The sequence below is a fragment of the Nannobrachium achirus genome, assembly GCF_963921795.1.
Source record: "Nannobrachium achirus genome assembly, chromosome: 22".
Lineage (NCBI taxonomy): Eukaryota > Metazoa > Chordata > Actinopteri > Myctophiformes > Myctophidae > Nannobrachium > Nannobrachium achirus.
Window position 1 is genome coordinate 15,181,034 of NC_137829.1, and position 17,295 is coordinate 15,198,328.

Below are 17,295 nucleotides of genomic sequence, written 5' to 3' on the forward strand. Positions count from 1 at the left end.
GGCAGACGGAGAGAGGTTGCAGAGGTCGCAGCAGCATCTCAGAAAGGCTAATTAGACGATTAACAGAAATGCCTGCGGAGCGTGGGAGTGTGTCAGAGACCCGGCCATGGTGCCCCGAGGCCCGGACTGGACCGGGAACCGCTGCCTGGACTGGAATGGAGGGGAGGGGAGGCGGGGGGGGGGGGGGGGGGGGGGGAGAGAGAGAGAGAGAGAGATAGAGAGAGAGAGATGAGGAGGAGGTGTGATTCTCCACGGTGTGAGGCTATATGCTATAAAAACAACATTCACACACAGGGGGAGGAAGATGAGAAGTCGGCCTTCTGTTGGAGATATGAGTCATGGACACACACACACACACACACACGCACATGCACACACACACACACACACACACACACACACACACACACACACACACACACACACACACACACACACACACACACACACGTACGTGCGTGCGTGTGTACAGCATCTGGCTCTGTGTCCTTTGTGAGTGAGGTGTGAGGCTGACAGACAGACATACAGACAGATGGCAGATGCTATCTGTCTCTCTTTCTGTCTGCCTGTCGGGAGGCTGGACAGAAGACCACCCTGAGGACCACCACGTCACCACAATCAAAAGATATCGTCACTGTTGGGCAGAAACCTCGTATCTCCAAGTTTAAAATTTGTAATTTTTTTTCGCAAAGTGAAGCACTGCTTGATCACACAAGGCAGTCGCACAAAAGTAGTGAAAACAGCCGAGCGGTGCGAGGCGTTGTGTGCTTGTAGATTGGCTGTTTTCACTAGTTTAAACGTTTTTTAAATGATAAATGCAAAACAAATGGTTTTGGACATACAGGGTTTTCACCCAACAACGACGATATAGTACTCACCATACTCAACCCACAGTACTTGAGTCAAGTTACTCCTGGTCAAAGACTATAAAAAGTTTTGGACATACAAGGTTTCTTCCTGACGGCGAGGATACTGTAATACCTGTTGCTATGTGTTAACTCTACTTGCACAAGAGATTGTGATATTCTGCCACATTTTCTAACTTTTTTCTATTGTGACCGTGCTCCTTGAGTATATTTGACATTGTGTCTCGCTATCTGACTGTGTTTGCCTTGTTTCTTTCTCTGTTCTCTATTCTTACAGTATGGCTATTTTTAAGTATTGGGAGTGTGTACAACAAAAAAAAAAAAAAAGAATTTCATTACAAAGGAAACAAACAAGCCTCTCTCTATGTGTCATCCATTTGGCGTGTTTTTGAACTCGTACTGCCTGTAGACCTACCTCATCAATAAGTATTCAATCAACACTATCAATCTTTGGCCCTTGGGTGCCGCGGTGGTAAAGAGCCTGCCCACCACCAAAGAGGCTCTACGTCCTCTACGTCAGTGGTTCTCAACCTGTGGGTCGGGACCCCCAAGGGGGTCCCCACATTATTTTGGGGGGTCCCCAGATGATTAACTTAATGTGCAACACTGTTTTCTCACTCAACAGTAAACAAACCAACATAAAGTTTAGGTGTATAGAGGGTTTATGCACATTTCTAAAGTGACAATTTAGGGTCTTGTTAACACCTCTAAAATGACAAAATTGGCCAAATTGTCAAATATAGAGACAGAAATTGTGAAATTAGCCGATCTACATGCTCACAGCGCCTCGCAACGCGAGGCGCTGTGAGCATGTAGATCTGCTATTTTCACAATAGAACCGTGATATACAAATGTAATGCCTCAACTCTTTCAGTGCTCGTCAGGGTGTGGGGGTCCCCAGTTAAAATATGATTATTTTGGGGGTCGCGGCCTGAAAAGGTTGAGAACCACTGCTCTACGTCAGTGGTTCAGACACGCAGACAGACAGACAGAGAGAACTCTCCGCTAGCTTTCCCTGAAAAGGTTTGGAGGCACTTTTCGATCGTCAGAGTCCGTTCTCCCGGGCTCCGCTCGGTGCAGAGCATGTGACAGATAGGAGACTTTAGGAGGTAATGAGTCTCGTTGGACCGAGGCCAAAGCAATCAGCTTCAACACTTAGTGACGGAGGAAAGGTCAAACGCATTTGACAGACACCTGGGGGTAAAGTTCAACCAGAGACAGAGGGAAAGAATTGTTGTGTGTGTGTGTGTGTGTGTGTGTGTGTGTGTGTGTGTGTGTGTGTGTGTGTGTGTGTGTGTGTGTGTGTGTGTGTGTGTGTGTGTGTGTGTGTGTGTGTGTGTGTGTGTGTGTGTGTGTGTGTGTGTGTGTGTGTGTGTGTGTGTGTTCCAACTAGTCACTAAAGCCTCTCTTGCGTTGAAGGCTATCATAGCTCAGCGTGCCCAAGGTTAGTCGGGCTGTCAGGGGGGGTTATATGCGTCAGGGTTGCCAGGTTGGGCTCCCGCTAAGTGGGGGGCCAGTGGCGTCAGTTCAGTAAAAGCTAAGGTATGGCAACATGACTGGTGTCTTGCAGTGGTGGAAAGTAACTGAGTACATTCACTTAAGTAAAAATGGCCAAAAAAAGCAGACGCAACCGCGGTTTGCTATACCGCTACTGACCACTAGTTGAGCAACTTACACAGTATAGCTTTAAGCACCGTTGGTCTGACCAGTTTAACATTCAGGTTAGCATTGACCAGTGTCAGCAGGATAGCATTTCACCAGGATAGCATTCACCAGCGTTAGTTTTACTGAGGTTAGGGTTAAGGTGTAGGTCTAGGTGCATCTCCGTCCCCCTGACTTTCAGCACCTCCACGCAGCCAATCACAAGCTTCCGCTGCCTTAACCCAGTAGCCTTTTCGATACACTCGGACTGAAAGACCTGCAAAAAACACTCTCCCGTACCTTGCCATACCCAATTGACGCCGCTAAGTGGGGGCTGAGACAACAATGATGGACAGAACCAGTAGCGTGGCGGAGAGGATATAGGAGAGGAGAGGAGAGGAGAGGAGAGGAGGGTCATGTTGACCTTGGTAGATGGGGTCAGTGTGTTCATTAAAACATGGTGGCGTGTGCCTTTATCAGCCCTCTCCAGTCACGTATCCTGATCCCCTTTATCCTGCCCTCCCTCTGACACCTGGGCTTTCATGTTGGAAAGGTGGCCCACACACACACACACACACACGCACACACACACACACACACACACACACACACACACACACACACACACACACACACACACACACACACACACACACACGCGCGCTTGTATTACTATACTTGCGAGGACATAAACATGTTGAGAGTTATTGTCATTCTTAACCATAAGGAGATATGTTTTTTAAATTAACAACTTGAGTACTTGCATCCCTATTCTGAGGAGAACTTTAGCCAAAAATAGCAGATCTACAAGCTCCCAACGCCTCGCGCTGCGAGGCGTTGAGAGCTTGCAGATCGGCTATTTTCTGCAATAGGTTTGGTGTAGTAGAGGTAAAAAAGAGCAGACCAAGTACAGAGTGAAAGGTCACGTTTACCAACAATTTGAGTGGTTAAATGTCTGAAAAACACATTAACACGAATCCAACATGGGCTGATGACAGTGCTGTCAAACAAGTCTATGAATATGAAAGCGATGAAAGTCTGCATCACACCATTATACAATATGTAGAGGGGGTCCCTGCTTCATCTCTCTCTCAGCTAAGGGGTCCTTGGCCTGAAAACGTTGAAGACCCCTGCTAAGCCATATAAGCGTTGTGAGCTTGTTGATCAGCTGTTTTTCAACGCACGACACCCGTGCACAAAACTCGGTGTAAACCCCTCAACCTAACCTCCAAATGTCCTGATCCTAAACCTGAAACTTTGTCTAATCGTAAGCGTATCGCCACAAATCTGTTTTCAACCATGAACCATGTTTTGTTCTTGTGAGAACAAGGAAAAAGCTCCTGCATGGGGACATTTGATCCTCACAAGAATAGTAATACACACACACACGCGCACGCACGCACGCACGCACGCACGCACGCACGCACGCACACACGCGAGCGTACAAACACACACTACCTTGCCCTGAGCTGTAATCAAAGCATCAGTGTAATTGAAGCCACTGCCCCACAGCCCTGCAGTCCTCCCAGAATTCCACAGTTCTCCGTTACAGCCTGATTTATACTGTACCTTGCCGTACGGCAGTGTCGCGCACCGATAGCAGGCGATCTATAAGCTCACAAAGGTGTTGTATTCTTCTTTCGGCTGATTCCCATCGGGGGGGTCGCCACAGCGGATCATCTGTTTCCATCTGCTTCAGTTCTCGGCATCTTCCTCTGTCACTCCAGAAGGGATGGGACGATAACCGTCATTATCGTTTATCGCAGGGGTCTTCAACGTTTTCAGGCCAAGGACCCCTTAGTTGAGAGAGAGATGAAGTAGGGACCCCCACAGCTTCTTCATAGATTCCATATAGTTTCATCGTTTGACAGCACAATCGTTGGTGTATTTTGGATTTTCAGATATTTAACCACTTGAACCGTCAATAATTAATAAACTTTACCTTTCACTCTGTACTTAGTCTTCTCTTTTTCCCCTCTACAACAAACCTCTGTGCTGAAAATAGGCGATCTACAAGCAGATCTGCTATTTTTGGCTAAAGTTCTCAGAATATGGACACTAGGGTTCAAGTGGTTAATATAAAAAAGGAGAAAAAAGTTTCTATCACTCGAAGATTTGGAGGTCCCCCTGTAGTAACTCTGAGGACCCCCTAGGGGTCCCAGACCCCTGGTTTATCGTGATAAAAAGCTATCACAATAATCTTATAACAGAGATTTTAATACATTGTGAAATTGTCTTCCGTCATACGCAGGGATCAATTCACCTTCGATCCACATAAACTCTCTACAAGTGCTAAAACACATCTGTAAACATAGTCTTTTTTCACTCTACCAAATCTCCTTGCCAAAAAAATAGCCGATCTACAATTTACGGCTATTTGCTATTTGTCACTGCATCCATAAACCTCTTCTTTGGCCTTCTTCTTCTCCTCTCATTTAGCTGGCAGCTCCATCTTCATCTCCCCTCTGCACATGTCCAAACCATTTCAATCTTTCGTCTCTCTTGTTTTATCCCCAACCCCTCTAACCTGGGCTGATCCTCTGATGTAGCCGTTTCTGATCCTGTCCTTCCCGATAACAGTGTCTCCTTTATTCAAATAAACGGCTCTTTTAAAAGTTTGCGTCTGTGCTTGCCATCGATGTTTTGTCCCAGCCCTCTGTATCTTTATAGTCTTCTTCATGAGTCGTGATGGCAGAAGAGATCAACAATTTACAATTACAATTTACAATTTAGGCATTTAGCAGACACTCTTTATCCAGAGCGACTTATAACAAGCAAGGTAATCACATTCATGGTATTCAGGGAGACAGTGTAGTGCCTCAGTAAACTAGGATCACAGGTAAACCAAGAACCTGCAGTCTAAACATTATACTATTAAAAAGAATAATCATACATAGGATACCAGGTAAACAATGAATCTGGAATTTAGACTGACATGAAATGGGGAGGGAGACGGGGAGTGACACGCAGCAAAGGTCGTCGGGATCGGGACTCGAACCCGTGACACACTGTCAGGCATCAGAGCCTTCGTTGTATGCGCCTGGACCGGTATCTATATTTGGTTATTAAAAAATAGATCCACAAGCTCACAGAGCGTAATTTAGTGCCGCATTGCGAGCTTGTCCATCCATTGACTTCAGTCAATGTTTCCATAGTTCATTAAATCGCTCTGAAAGCGATGTCAACGGTCGGTCGGTATCATTCACGGTTGTCGTTATGGTGGTGCTGTGGACATCCACTTGAGTTAGAAGGATTTTGAACAAGACATATTTATAGTCGTTGCTCTTGGTGTGGACGGGCCTTTATTACACATTCTCCCTCACATGCTGTGAATTTAGTTAGAAACGCTTCCAGGTTCTATTCTCCTCTCGTACTCCCGCCCTCTAAGAGTCTCCCATGCCCCCCCTCCCTCTCTCTCTCTCTTCTCTCTCTCTCTCTCTCTCTCTCTCTCTCTCTCTCTCTCTCTCCCTTCCTCACCCTCTCAATCGCTCCCCCTTCTTCTCTCTCCCTCAAGTACATTGTGATTTATTTTATTTTATTATATATTTTTTAAACAGGGCACACATATCGTCCTACGCTAGGGAGGCCAGGAGGTCACGTTTAAATGCGGCTCAGCTAGCTCATGCTGGATAAGAGCGCTAACGCAGCATGGCGCGGCGTGCTTTTAGCTGCGGCTCAAAGGTTAAAATGGCCCCCGTTCTTTCTGCCTGCGCATCCCACAGTCAGCTGAGAGGGAGCTCGGTTTTTAGCTCGCTGTCAGTGTTGCCGTGTTTGCTTATTATAAGCGACGTATGGCCTTGTTTTTGCAGTAAAGTCGCTTGTAAGTATTGGTTAGTTGCGGGTTGGGACATGGACATGTCCACTGGTCTCTATACTGCCTCCCCCTGGACAGCCGGGGCACCTGATGGAGCGGAAAGGATGGAATAACGTGTTCCTTCCACACGTCCAACCCCCCTACATTAGATAATTGGCACTGGGTGAAAAGTGGGTTGCAAAATCGTGGGATAAAAACTTGGGATAAGCCGCTTCTTTTGGGCTTGTTTTCATAGACCTGGTTGCTTATTTCTCTCACAAAATGTGGCACCACCGCTGCTGCTATGCGCTCTCCTCTCGCTGTTCCTGTGAGGGTTTTTTAGAACAAACACACACGCCCTCCCACACACACACTGAAGGCAAACAATGCAGGAGAAACAACAACATAGCTGCATGTGTCTGAGGCTATTTTGGGCAGTATAGTGGAAATGTACTCGAGTACTGTTCCTAAAGGACGACTTCAATCATTTTCAACGCGTCTTCATATAATTGGTCCTCACTAATGCGCATTATATGGAGCCATTTTTTTCTACTTGCTTTGTGTCTCAGTGGCCTGGGATCAATACCATTTTTGGGTTTCAGATCCGGTCGGGAGTGGATATAACTTACACATACATCATGTTGTAGTCATCAGGTAGACTACAGGCGGCCGGAACTACCGAACCGTAACCAACAGTGCCGTGCACCACCAAAATGTTTAAAATGGTATAATCGTTTTGTTGTTTTGGTATAATAATGGTTTGGTATGTTCATCTTTTATTCTAACTCGTAGTGCGACTTGCGAGAATAAACTAATTGATTTGCGTTATTACAGAGGTGCAAAGTCTGGTGACGCAAGGTTAGTGTCTCAGAGGAGGGCAGTTCAGAATCCCACCCAACAGTGACATCATCGATGGGGAATCCAAGCTGATAGAAACTGCAGGCTTTCTATTCCTGGAAAGTTAGCCTGATAAAATGGAAGCCATTTTTCTCGCTTTAATGATTTGATTTTTGATGCCAGTACTTTTATAATTTTACTAAAACTAGCAGGACTTTTAATTGCAAAGGTATTTCGACATTGTGGTATTGATACTTTTACTTAAGTAAAACATTATGTGGTGTACTGCTTGCTTTGCTTTTGGGCATAATATTACAGGTGAAAATGTAACATATTTATTTATGTATGTATGTATGTATGTATGTATGTATGTATGTATGTATGTATGTATGTATGTATGTATGTATGTATGTATGTATGTATGTACAGTATGTATGTATGTATGTATGTATGTATGTATGTATGTATGTATGTTATGTACAGTATGTATGTATGTATGTATGTATGTATGTATGTATGTATGTATGTATGTATGTATGTATGTATGTATGTATGTATGTATGTATGTATTTATTTATCAAAAAATGTAGTAAAGTATATTATCTCATGGATATACTTAGATATAATATTTCCAACATGCAATATATTTTGTGTGCCTGAGTACACACTTGTGTGAGCGGGTGTGTGGGTGTGCGCGTGGGTGGGTGTGTGCGTGCATTCCTATTCATTCCTTCAACACCTCCTTCACATTCATGTGAAGGATGAATCTATCATCACCTAACATCTCCTGAGACATACAGACAGGCACGCATGCATGCACAAGCACACACATGCACACACGCGCACTAAGTAGGTCAAATATAAAAAAAGAACTTTCAAAATGTTTCAAAATAGCAAAAGTAGGCGCTCTTAACTCTTTAACTGGCAGAGCTAAAACATTGTCTATAGCTGCCCTTGCCAGCAAATCCGAGCGTTTTCACTTATCTGTGAAAAATCATAGAATATTATGTGTTGTGACGATCCGTCCGCCTGTAAGTGACAGGCGGGGGCCTTCCTCCAATCATGTTCAAGTGGGGGCAGGCCTTGGTGCGCGTAAGGCCCACCCCCACTCGACCATGATTGGAGGAAGGCCCCACTCTATCCTGATTGGAGGAAAACTTGTCACCCAACAGTTTTTGAAACTTCTTTTTTCTCCTGACGTCCAAATATGGACCAAACACTATAGTAACTACTCGATAAACACACACCTACTGTATGACAGCTTGTATCAGTATCACTGCACCAACGTTGTATTTACAAAATACGCTCCATTGATATATTGCTGTTCACAATGTTGTTGTTCTTTTGGCATGTGCAAGCTTTGACAATAGGTACTGTATAGCAATAAGCCACATACCGTAATACGGTACGAAAGAGCAGGGTTTGTCTAGCCTGGTATTAGCCAGACTGATAACGTGGATTCACTCACACGTTCCTCCACAGTATCAGTCTGGCCTTCGGCCCATAGGCAGAGAGTATGAGAAATCAGAACATGACCGGAACAGTGACTGCGTTTCAACTGCTGTCCATACAACAGTGAAAATATATAATATAAAATAAAATACAACAGTGGCAATGCCAGGCTAGGGTTCCTCAAAGCGGTGCTGCATACTTTGATAATATTTGACATCAATATCACTTTAGGTTAACTACAAGGTACTTCAACTAACTTGTGCACAGGTGTCAGTGGTACATTAACGTATGTGTATTACTGTGTGTGTGTGTGTGTGTGTGTGTGTGTGTGTGTGTGTGTGTGTGTGTGTGTGTGTGTGTGTGTGTGTGTGTGTGTGTGTGTGTGTGTGTGTGTGTGTGTGTGTGTGTGTGTTGTTGTACACAGGTGTCAGTGGTACATCAAGGCCAAGATGAGTTCAGAGGAGAAGAGGAGGGCCAACTATCAGAATGGACATGGTAAGACTGTATGTCTATCTGTCTGTCCGTCTCTGTCTGTCTCTCTCAACTCAATTCAATTCAATTCAATTCAATTCAATTCAATTCAATTCAACTCAATCAAAACATATCAATGTACAATTAAAGGGAACAAAGACATCTGTAAAAACAGAGGAGCTGTGCTACATTGCAACTTAGAGAAATCTAAAAAACACAATAAATTGTGCATTTGCGGCCACAAATAGTTAGCGTATACGTACAACCACATAGGAGAGGTTAGCTTGGGATACGGAGTTCCCAAAGCAGCTGGCGGCCTGAAATAGTGCACAAATACCTGTGTTTTATTTATTTATTATTATTTTATTTTCTTATTTTATTTCATTTTATTTCATTTTCAAATCAATTCAAGTATCCTTTACTGGCATTCTTATATTGCCAAATCATTAAAAGCAGATCTCCAGATTCCAACAACTCTCCCATTTGCATCATTCGTGCTTCCGAGGCGAGGATTCCATTAGCTCGAGTCCAGAGGAATCAAGCAGGTTGGACTGACAGCCACATTCCATTACTCACATGTTTGCCAACTCGCTCACTTCTCGTCCTACAAATGTCATGTTGCCTTATGAATGGATCTGTTTGACGTGCATGCATTCTCCCACAGCCATGCACAACAAACAGCTTGATTGTGTAGATCAAACCATTTATTTAATTTGATGCTTCAGTAGCTTTGATCACTGTTATTCAGATGTACGTCTGCACTTCAGTACGTCTTACAAATGAATTGAGTGGGACACTTTCACTCTCAGACCGTTGAGACACGCACAGACGCACCCGCAGACACAGACACAGACACACGCACGCACGCAAGCAGGCATGCACGCACGCACGCACACAGTGTTGTTTACATATTTAGTATATGAAAAGATCAAACGTTTTGTCGGCTCTTTTGAAGTCCGCAACAATGTGCGGCTTTTGGACTCCATCTCCCAGACGGCATAGTTTCCAACCCATAGCCAGAGGAGAAGGTCAGCTGCACTTATCCAATAACAAAACAGATAGTCAGTCAACACCAACAACTCACATAAGTGAACACTTCATGTGCACGCGCTGAGGTGTCACATTGTGAGCTTGTAGATCAGCTATTATCAGTGGTGTGATATGGACGTAAATTCATGACGTCAGGTGTGCGCGCACGAGTACGAGCACATCACATGCACGCGCATGTGTGCACGCAGCGTGCCGCTCGGTGCTAGTTGAAATACTGTACACAACAATTTTGATGTCATTATATTTCTTATTATTTAGTTACATTGTTAATTTGATGTTTTTATTTTAGTTTCAATTAATGTATTTTCCTTTAAGTTTTATATAAAATAACTTTACATAGATTTTACATAGACCCCACACACAGTACTAAAGTCTGCAAAGAATGCTAGGTGAACGTCCTGCTGGCTGTACCCATATATATAGTGTAAATGAGGACGTAGGTGAGGCCTGCCTATACCCCGAGTATTGTTATGCAAAGCAGCCAGGTAGGGGATTGAAGTGTTGACCGCGCCGTCACACATCTTGACGACGGGCGTGCATGTTGGGGCTGCGTGCGTGCAGCTTGATAAAAGTCTGGGCTCGCCGAGCCCAACCGAGCCCGTGGCTATTATGGCCGAAGAGATTTGGTGAAGACGGAAACATGGTCAAAGTTCAGTACAGTTATTCTCAAGTCCCAGTTGTCTTAGGCTAGAGGGGTTTAAGATTTTGAACGCGTGACTTTTACTTTCTACACATTATTTTCACACTGTGGTATTGCAACTGTTTACTCAGTCCAAACATACTTTCCTCCACCACTGTGTCTGTGTCTCCCTTAACGGTTTGCCTTTTTCACTTTTCGACGCCACTTTTTCTCGCCTATACTTCCTCTATCCTGTTTGTTTTGGAGAGTTCTAAGGGGGGCGATGCCTGGGGAAAGGCAACTCAGTTCAAAAGGCACGCCTCTCCCCCGCATGCAAACGCTGCCTTTATTGGCCGTGTTTATCCGTTTGTACGGTCGCAGACATCCACCTTTGAGAGGAGCGGCGGGTGGCGAATGTGCGTCGCAATCACTTTCTCGCCGGAAAAAAGCTGCTATTGAGACACACACAGACACCTCAATTTGTTTTGAAGTGAAGGGGAATGAAGTGTGTCCCTCACCTCTCTCCGTAGCGGCGTTTGAGGGATTGGTAACGCCTCTACCTTTCACTTTTTTTCTCCTTTGCTATTTTTCTTTCTCGCTCAGTCTCTTGTGTGTGTTCCTTCTCTCTCTCTCTCTCTCTCTCTCTCTCTGTCTCTCCATCACTCTCTCTCTCAGAGGGTTAGCAGGGAAACGGAGATGTCAGGAGAAGTGATCGATTGCTGCCTTTAAACAAACCAACAGAAGAAAAAGCTCCTTCGAACCCACCTCCCCCTTTCCTGCACCCACCTCTCTTTCCTTCCATCTTTCCGCCTCCTCATCTCTCCTCCTCCTCCTCCTCCTCCCTCTGCCCCCCCCCCCCCCCCCCCCCACACACACACACACACACACACACACACACACACACACACACACACACACACACACACACACACACACACACACACACACACACACACACACACACACACTGTGTGTGTGTGTGTGCGCGCGCGCGTGTTCGTTCGTACACACACGCATTCGTGTGATGTCCTCTGTGGGCCTTTTTAGGCTAATCTAGTTGAAGCCCTCCATTCTTCACCTCCCCCTGGCCTACCTTTCTCCCCACTTACTTACAAACTCTCTCTCTCTCTCTCTCTCTCTCTCTCTCTCTCTCTCTCTCTCTCTCTCTCTCTCTCTCTCTCTCTTAACATCTAACAGTTTGTTTTTAAATCATCTGTCGGGAGAAAAAAAAACACGAACGAGCCGTCAGGAACGGGAGAGGGGGTTGGAGGAGAGTAAGCGGAAAGACACAGGAGATGGAGTGAGGAATTAACCCATTTAGAGCAGGAATTATTTTATACTTTAGCTATTGAAAGCTAAAGTCGTGAAAATGTGTATGAATCTTTGAATATATGTATATTTTAAGCAGACATTTGTAACTCAAATTTTGCTTCTGGGGGTCCCTGGAACTAAATATTTTGAGATGGGGGTCCGACGGTCCGTGGCCAAATACATATAATTTTGGGGGTCCTTCACATGAAAAGATTTGAGCACCACTGACATAGAAACAGGAGGTTTCAAAAAAACATAGAGGGATTTAGAAGACACTTATAGAATCGGGTAAAAATATTGAAAGACAAATTTTCATGTTTTTTCAAAAATAGCAGATCTACAAGCTATTTTAGTTAAAGCATAAAATAATGCGTATTAATGCGTTCCTGGTCTTAATGAATTAAGATTGCCTGGAGGAGAGGAGAGGAGAAGAGAGGAGAGGAGGAGAGCTCATTTACATCCTTCCTCTGTTTTTGTGACTAGCCTCAAATCATTTTGACGGAGGGAAAAAAAAATCCATAATCATGAAATCCATTCTCAGCCCGTGTCGTGGCCTGCTGCCGCTGTGCTGACAGTGTGGTGTGTGTGGCTCTAGTGCAGTCTGTTTGATCAGCCACAAACCTTTCATTTCCTATGGAGTGCACCACTCCACATTTCAATTTGGAGAGCCTGTTCCCTCACTTATGTGAGAATAGAAAGAATATCCTGGATGTGGTCGATATTTAAGACACCATTTGACCTTCTTTTCCTTTTGATTCCTCTCTCACATTGTTCTCAATATGGAGCGAGACGTGAAACCTGTTTCTGTGATTCGTTCAAGTAATGGTTAGATACTTTAGTGCAGTGGTTCTCAACCTGTGGGTCGGGACCCCCAGGGGGGGTCCCCAGATGATTAACTTAATGTGCAACATTGTTTTCTCTCTCAACAGTAAACAAACCAACACAAAGTTTAAGTGTATAGAGGGTATCTAAACATTTCTAAAGTCACAATTTAAGGACTTTTAACAACGCCTCGCAACGCGAACCGTGTTATACAAAATGGAATGTCTCAACTCTTAGTGCTCATCAGAGTGGGGGGTCCCCAGTTAAAATATGATTATTTTGGGGGTCGCGGCCTGGTTGAGAACCACTGAGATAGAGTTATGTGTACGCTACTGTTAATGTGTAAGCTGGCCATATGGAAGACTGTGCATTCCTGTTCAAAGGACAAGGAGCAGCTGCTGGTGGCAGCTCGTTTTAAGCGTGGAGTTTGAATTTTGACAAAGTGACCTGAAAAGCTTTTCTCTTCAACCTGGGCTGTCAGGGGACGTGTGGGAGTCCCTCCAGGAAACATTAACTTACATCTAACCAGCATTCATATTCTGGCATTCGGGTTACCGTTCGAGGACAATACCAGATCGACAAGCTCTTGTGGCTTGTGCTTGTAGATCGACTGTTTCAGCAGCTGCTGGAGGGGACGAAATAAAGACCCCTGGTGGACCCTGGTAAACAAAGGGTTTAAGAGTAAGGGTGAAATTTATATTATTTGTATAGCCTACTATAAGCCTATTGTCTCTGGCTGTAGAGGCAGAGGGTACGTGCATGCATAAAGTGAATGGCAAATCGAGTGGCAAAGTGAGTTGCAAAGTGAGTTTAATGTAGTTTAGCGTCGCTTAACGTCGATTAATGCAATCAGATAAGACTTTTCTGTTTGCATGATATGGGCTGTCAAGGCCAGAAAGTATTTTTTTGCCACTCAGTTAGGTGTTCCCGCATAACTTCCGAATATGATAATGGATGTCACGCGCATATGTGTCCATGAGCAAGGCATTTAACCCCTAACTTCTCCCCCGCACAGCGCTCATCAGAGCCATGTTACAGCCATCAGCTGGATGAAGCTGATGGAGGTAATGAACCAGATCTCTCTCTCTCTCTCTCAGTCCCATTCCCAGGTATAAAGACCTATGTGGATCCAGACACCTATGAGGACCCCAGCCAGGCCGTGCACGAGTTCACTAAGGAGATAGACCCCACTCGCATCCGCATTGAGAGAGTCATAGGAGCAGGTACACAACACACACGCGCGCACGCACGCACGCACGCACACACACACACACACACACATCCATACACACACATTTGGCTGTCACGATTATGACATTTTGCATGACGATTAATTGTCACTCAAATAATTGCGATTAACGATTTAATTGTGTTTTTGTCGTTGACGATTACATTTCTGTTTGGCTTTTAGGCTTTGAAGTTGCACATGGCACATATGATACATAACCAAAATATACAAAGAAATGACTGACATATTTGACAACTTTATACTTACAAAATAACATTGATAGTGGAAATAGCCGATCTACAAGCTCACAACGCGCCACGACGCGTTGTAAGCTTGTAGATCGGCTATTTCCCAGGCTTGTAGATCGGCTATTTCCCAGGCTATTTCCCAGGAAAATTGTCCTCATAATGTCTATTTATAAGATTTCACTAAACAGTACTCGTGGTGACATTAGTATGAAGTATGCACACACACACACACACACACACACACACACACACACACACACACACACACACACACACACACACACACACACACACACACACACACACACACACACACACACACACACACACACAGATCCTTTGTGGGACAGAGGGATCTGGCATATTAGCGCTGATAACAGCTGTGTTTAATCTGACATAGAATTCCAGCCCTACTATTTCTAGTTCCTGCTTGTAATTGCTCTGATCCTGCTCTTGTCCCCGCGCTGAGCAAAGAGTGCTTATTTCCTCCCCGCGCGGCATCTAGCTGTCACTTCCACCACGCGTAGCCTCGCGCAGCGGGGGAATATTAAAGCTTTAACGGCTTTACAGAACAAAAGACGGGCTAAGAATAGATTCCGTGGCTGATTTTTTTTGTGGAAGGTTGCAGCGAGACTCTTTACACGGCTGAATTATTCATCGGGGGGAACCAGGTGGCTTCTCATAGAAAACCCCCAAAACTAAAGCTGGGAATTGCAACAGTGCCCCCTGGTGGTTTGTGTTGGTATTTCATCACTTGCCAAAGGAGTTGAAACCTTGTATGTCTGAAAGTGAAACCTTTATTTTTCAGAAAAAAAGAAAAAAAAATGTTCTAATAGATCCAATCTAGTTATTATTTGGTCACAAGCTCTCGTTGATACTTTTCATTGGTTCAATATTCACAAAATCCTGCAGACAGACTTGAGTCCCGTTCACTGTCACACCACATACATGTAATTACGGAAAGAAAACTTTAAAGAGGTGGTGCCATAGTTATGTATTTTTTCAGTTTTTTATGTGTCTTTTGAGTTAACATTACTCTAATAGACCCCCAGGTGTGGTTATAATGTGCAAATATGTCTTCCCTGTGTATTTTTGGTTTCTTCCTGAAAGCTGAAAGCCTCGGAGTCAAAAAGGCCCAATGGAAAAACACTGAGTTAATGACATCATAACATTATCCCCTCCCCTTTTACCATTCACCCAACACTGTGGGTGTGGTTAACTTCAGCTGGGTCACCACCCACCTGACAACCAGGCATACCTAATGAGCTGATGGGTGTGGCCACATAAAAACATAATATTAACACTTTCTGTACACCTTTTTGAAAAAAATCTTCCTCCTAGTATAATCATAATACCTGATCATCATGTTTTAGGGAGAAAAAAAAATATTGAAATATGCTGCGAACATTTGTAGGTGTCACATTGAGTGCGTGCGTGTGTGTATGTGCGTTTGTGTTTGTGTGCACGCGTATTCCACGCAGGCGAATTTGGCGAGGTGTGCAGCGGGCGCCTGCGGTCGCCGGGGAAGAAGGAGATCGCCGTGGCGATCAAGACGCTGAAGGGCGGCTACGTGGAGCGCCAGAGGCGGGACTTCCTGCGCGAGGCGTCCATCATGGGGCAGTTTGACCACCCTAACATCATCAGGCTGGAGGGAGTGGTCACCAAAAGTAAGGACACTCAGGACACCCACCACTGTCTACGTCAGGGCTCCCCGAAGTGGGTGCCGCAGGCACCCTAGACCAGTGGTTAATTTTTTTGGGCCAGTAGAAATTAATTCGGGCCTTGCAGGGTTAAGTTAATCATCTGGGGACCCCCCAAAATAATTTGTGGACCCCCCCACCCCCTGGGGGTCCCGGCCCACAGGTTGCGAATCACTGCCCGAGGGTGCCTTTATGCCAGTCCAGGGATGCGGCAGAATATTCTGGAATGCATCAATATCACTACATCAATATCACTTCACTATGCTTAGTAAAACAGACCTGATTTGCACTGTTCTTTTTCCATCTACGTCCAACATGAGCATAGGCTCACAACGCGTCACGTTGTTGTGAACTTGTAGGTCGGCTATTTTTGGTGTACCTTCCCTATCTATCTCCCTAACCTTCCCTATCTCAGGTGGATATTTGTTTATATTCATGTTGCGTAATGTGATGTAAGATTCTAAGAATTAACAGTGTAATTCAGGGGTGTCGTGGATGAAAGATTAAGTACTGGGGTGCCCTGAGTCAAAAAGGTTTGAAAACCTCTGGTCTACATCACTGTTTCCCAAAACATTTTGGGAGTAAATACCTATTTATTTTTTGTTTGCTACATTTTGGGACCATACAGGGTGATATCACTGGTTCTCACAGTGCGGTCAGAATCAGAATCAACTTTATCACATCGCTGTAATTTTTTTTTGTGTCCGTATCCTTTTTCATTAATTTTCATTCATTCATTCAATCAATCAATCAATCAATCAATCAATCAATCAATCAATCAATCAATCAATCAATCAATCAATCCAACACCACACAACTACATATAAATCAGCCTATAAACCAGTGGTTCTCAACCTGTGGGACTATTTTGTGGGGTCCCCAGATGATTAGCTTAATGTGCAACATTGTTTTCAGTAAACAAACAAGTTTATAGAGGGTATCTGCAGATTCTGCACATTTCTAAAGTGATAATTTAAGGACTTTTTAATACCTCTAAAATGACAAATTAAACATTGGCCAAATTGTCAAATATTAGAGGCAGAAATTGTGAAAATAGCAGATCTACCTGCTCACAACTCCTCGCAACTCGAGGCATGTGAGCATGTAGATTTTCTATTTTCACAATAGAACCATGTTATACATCTTAGTACACGTCAGCTTGTGGGGGTCCCCAGTTAAAATATGATTATTTTGGGGATCGCAGCCTGAAAAGGTTGAGAACCACTGCTTTAGACTATCTTTTAGTTTTACTGATGA

General features: G+C 44.4%; 1 protein-coding gene across 1 annotated transcript in view; it reads left to right on the top strand.

Moving 5' to 3' along the window:
* LOC308308375 (ephrin type-A receptor 6-like) overlaps window positions 1–17,295 on the top strand; it is a gene marked incomplete at both ends in the record, with an annotated part of 377,312 nt that overhangs the window by 339,459 nt on the left and 20,558 nt on the right. Inside the window, 3 exons of the mRNA XM_080753799.1 lie at window positions 9,014–9,084; window positions 13,960–14,085; window positions 15,820–16,005. Coding sequence (XP_080609925.1) covers window positions 9,014–9,084; window positions 13,960–14,085; window positions 15,820–16,005 — 383 coding nt within the window. The remainder of the gene's footprint in view (window positions 1–9,013; window positions 9,085–13,959; window positions 14,086–15,819; window positions 16,006–17,295) is intronic.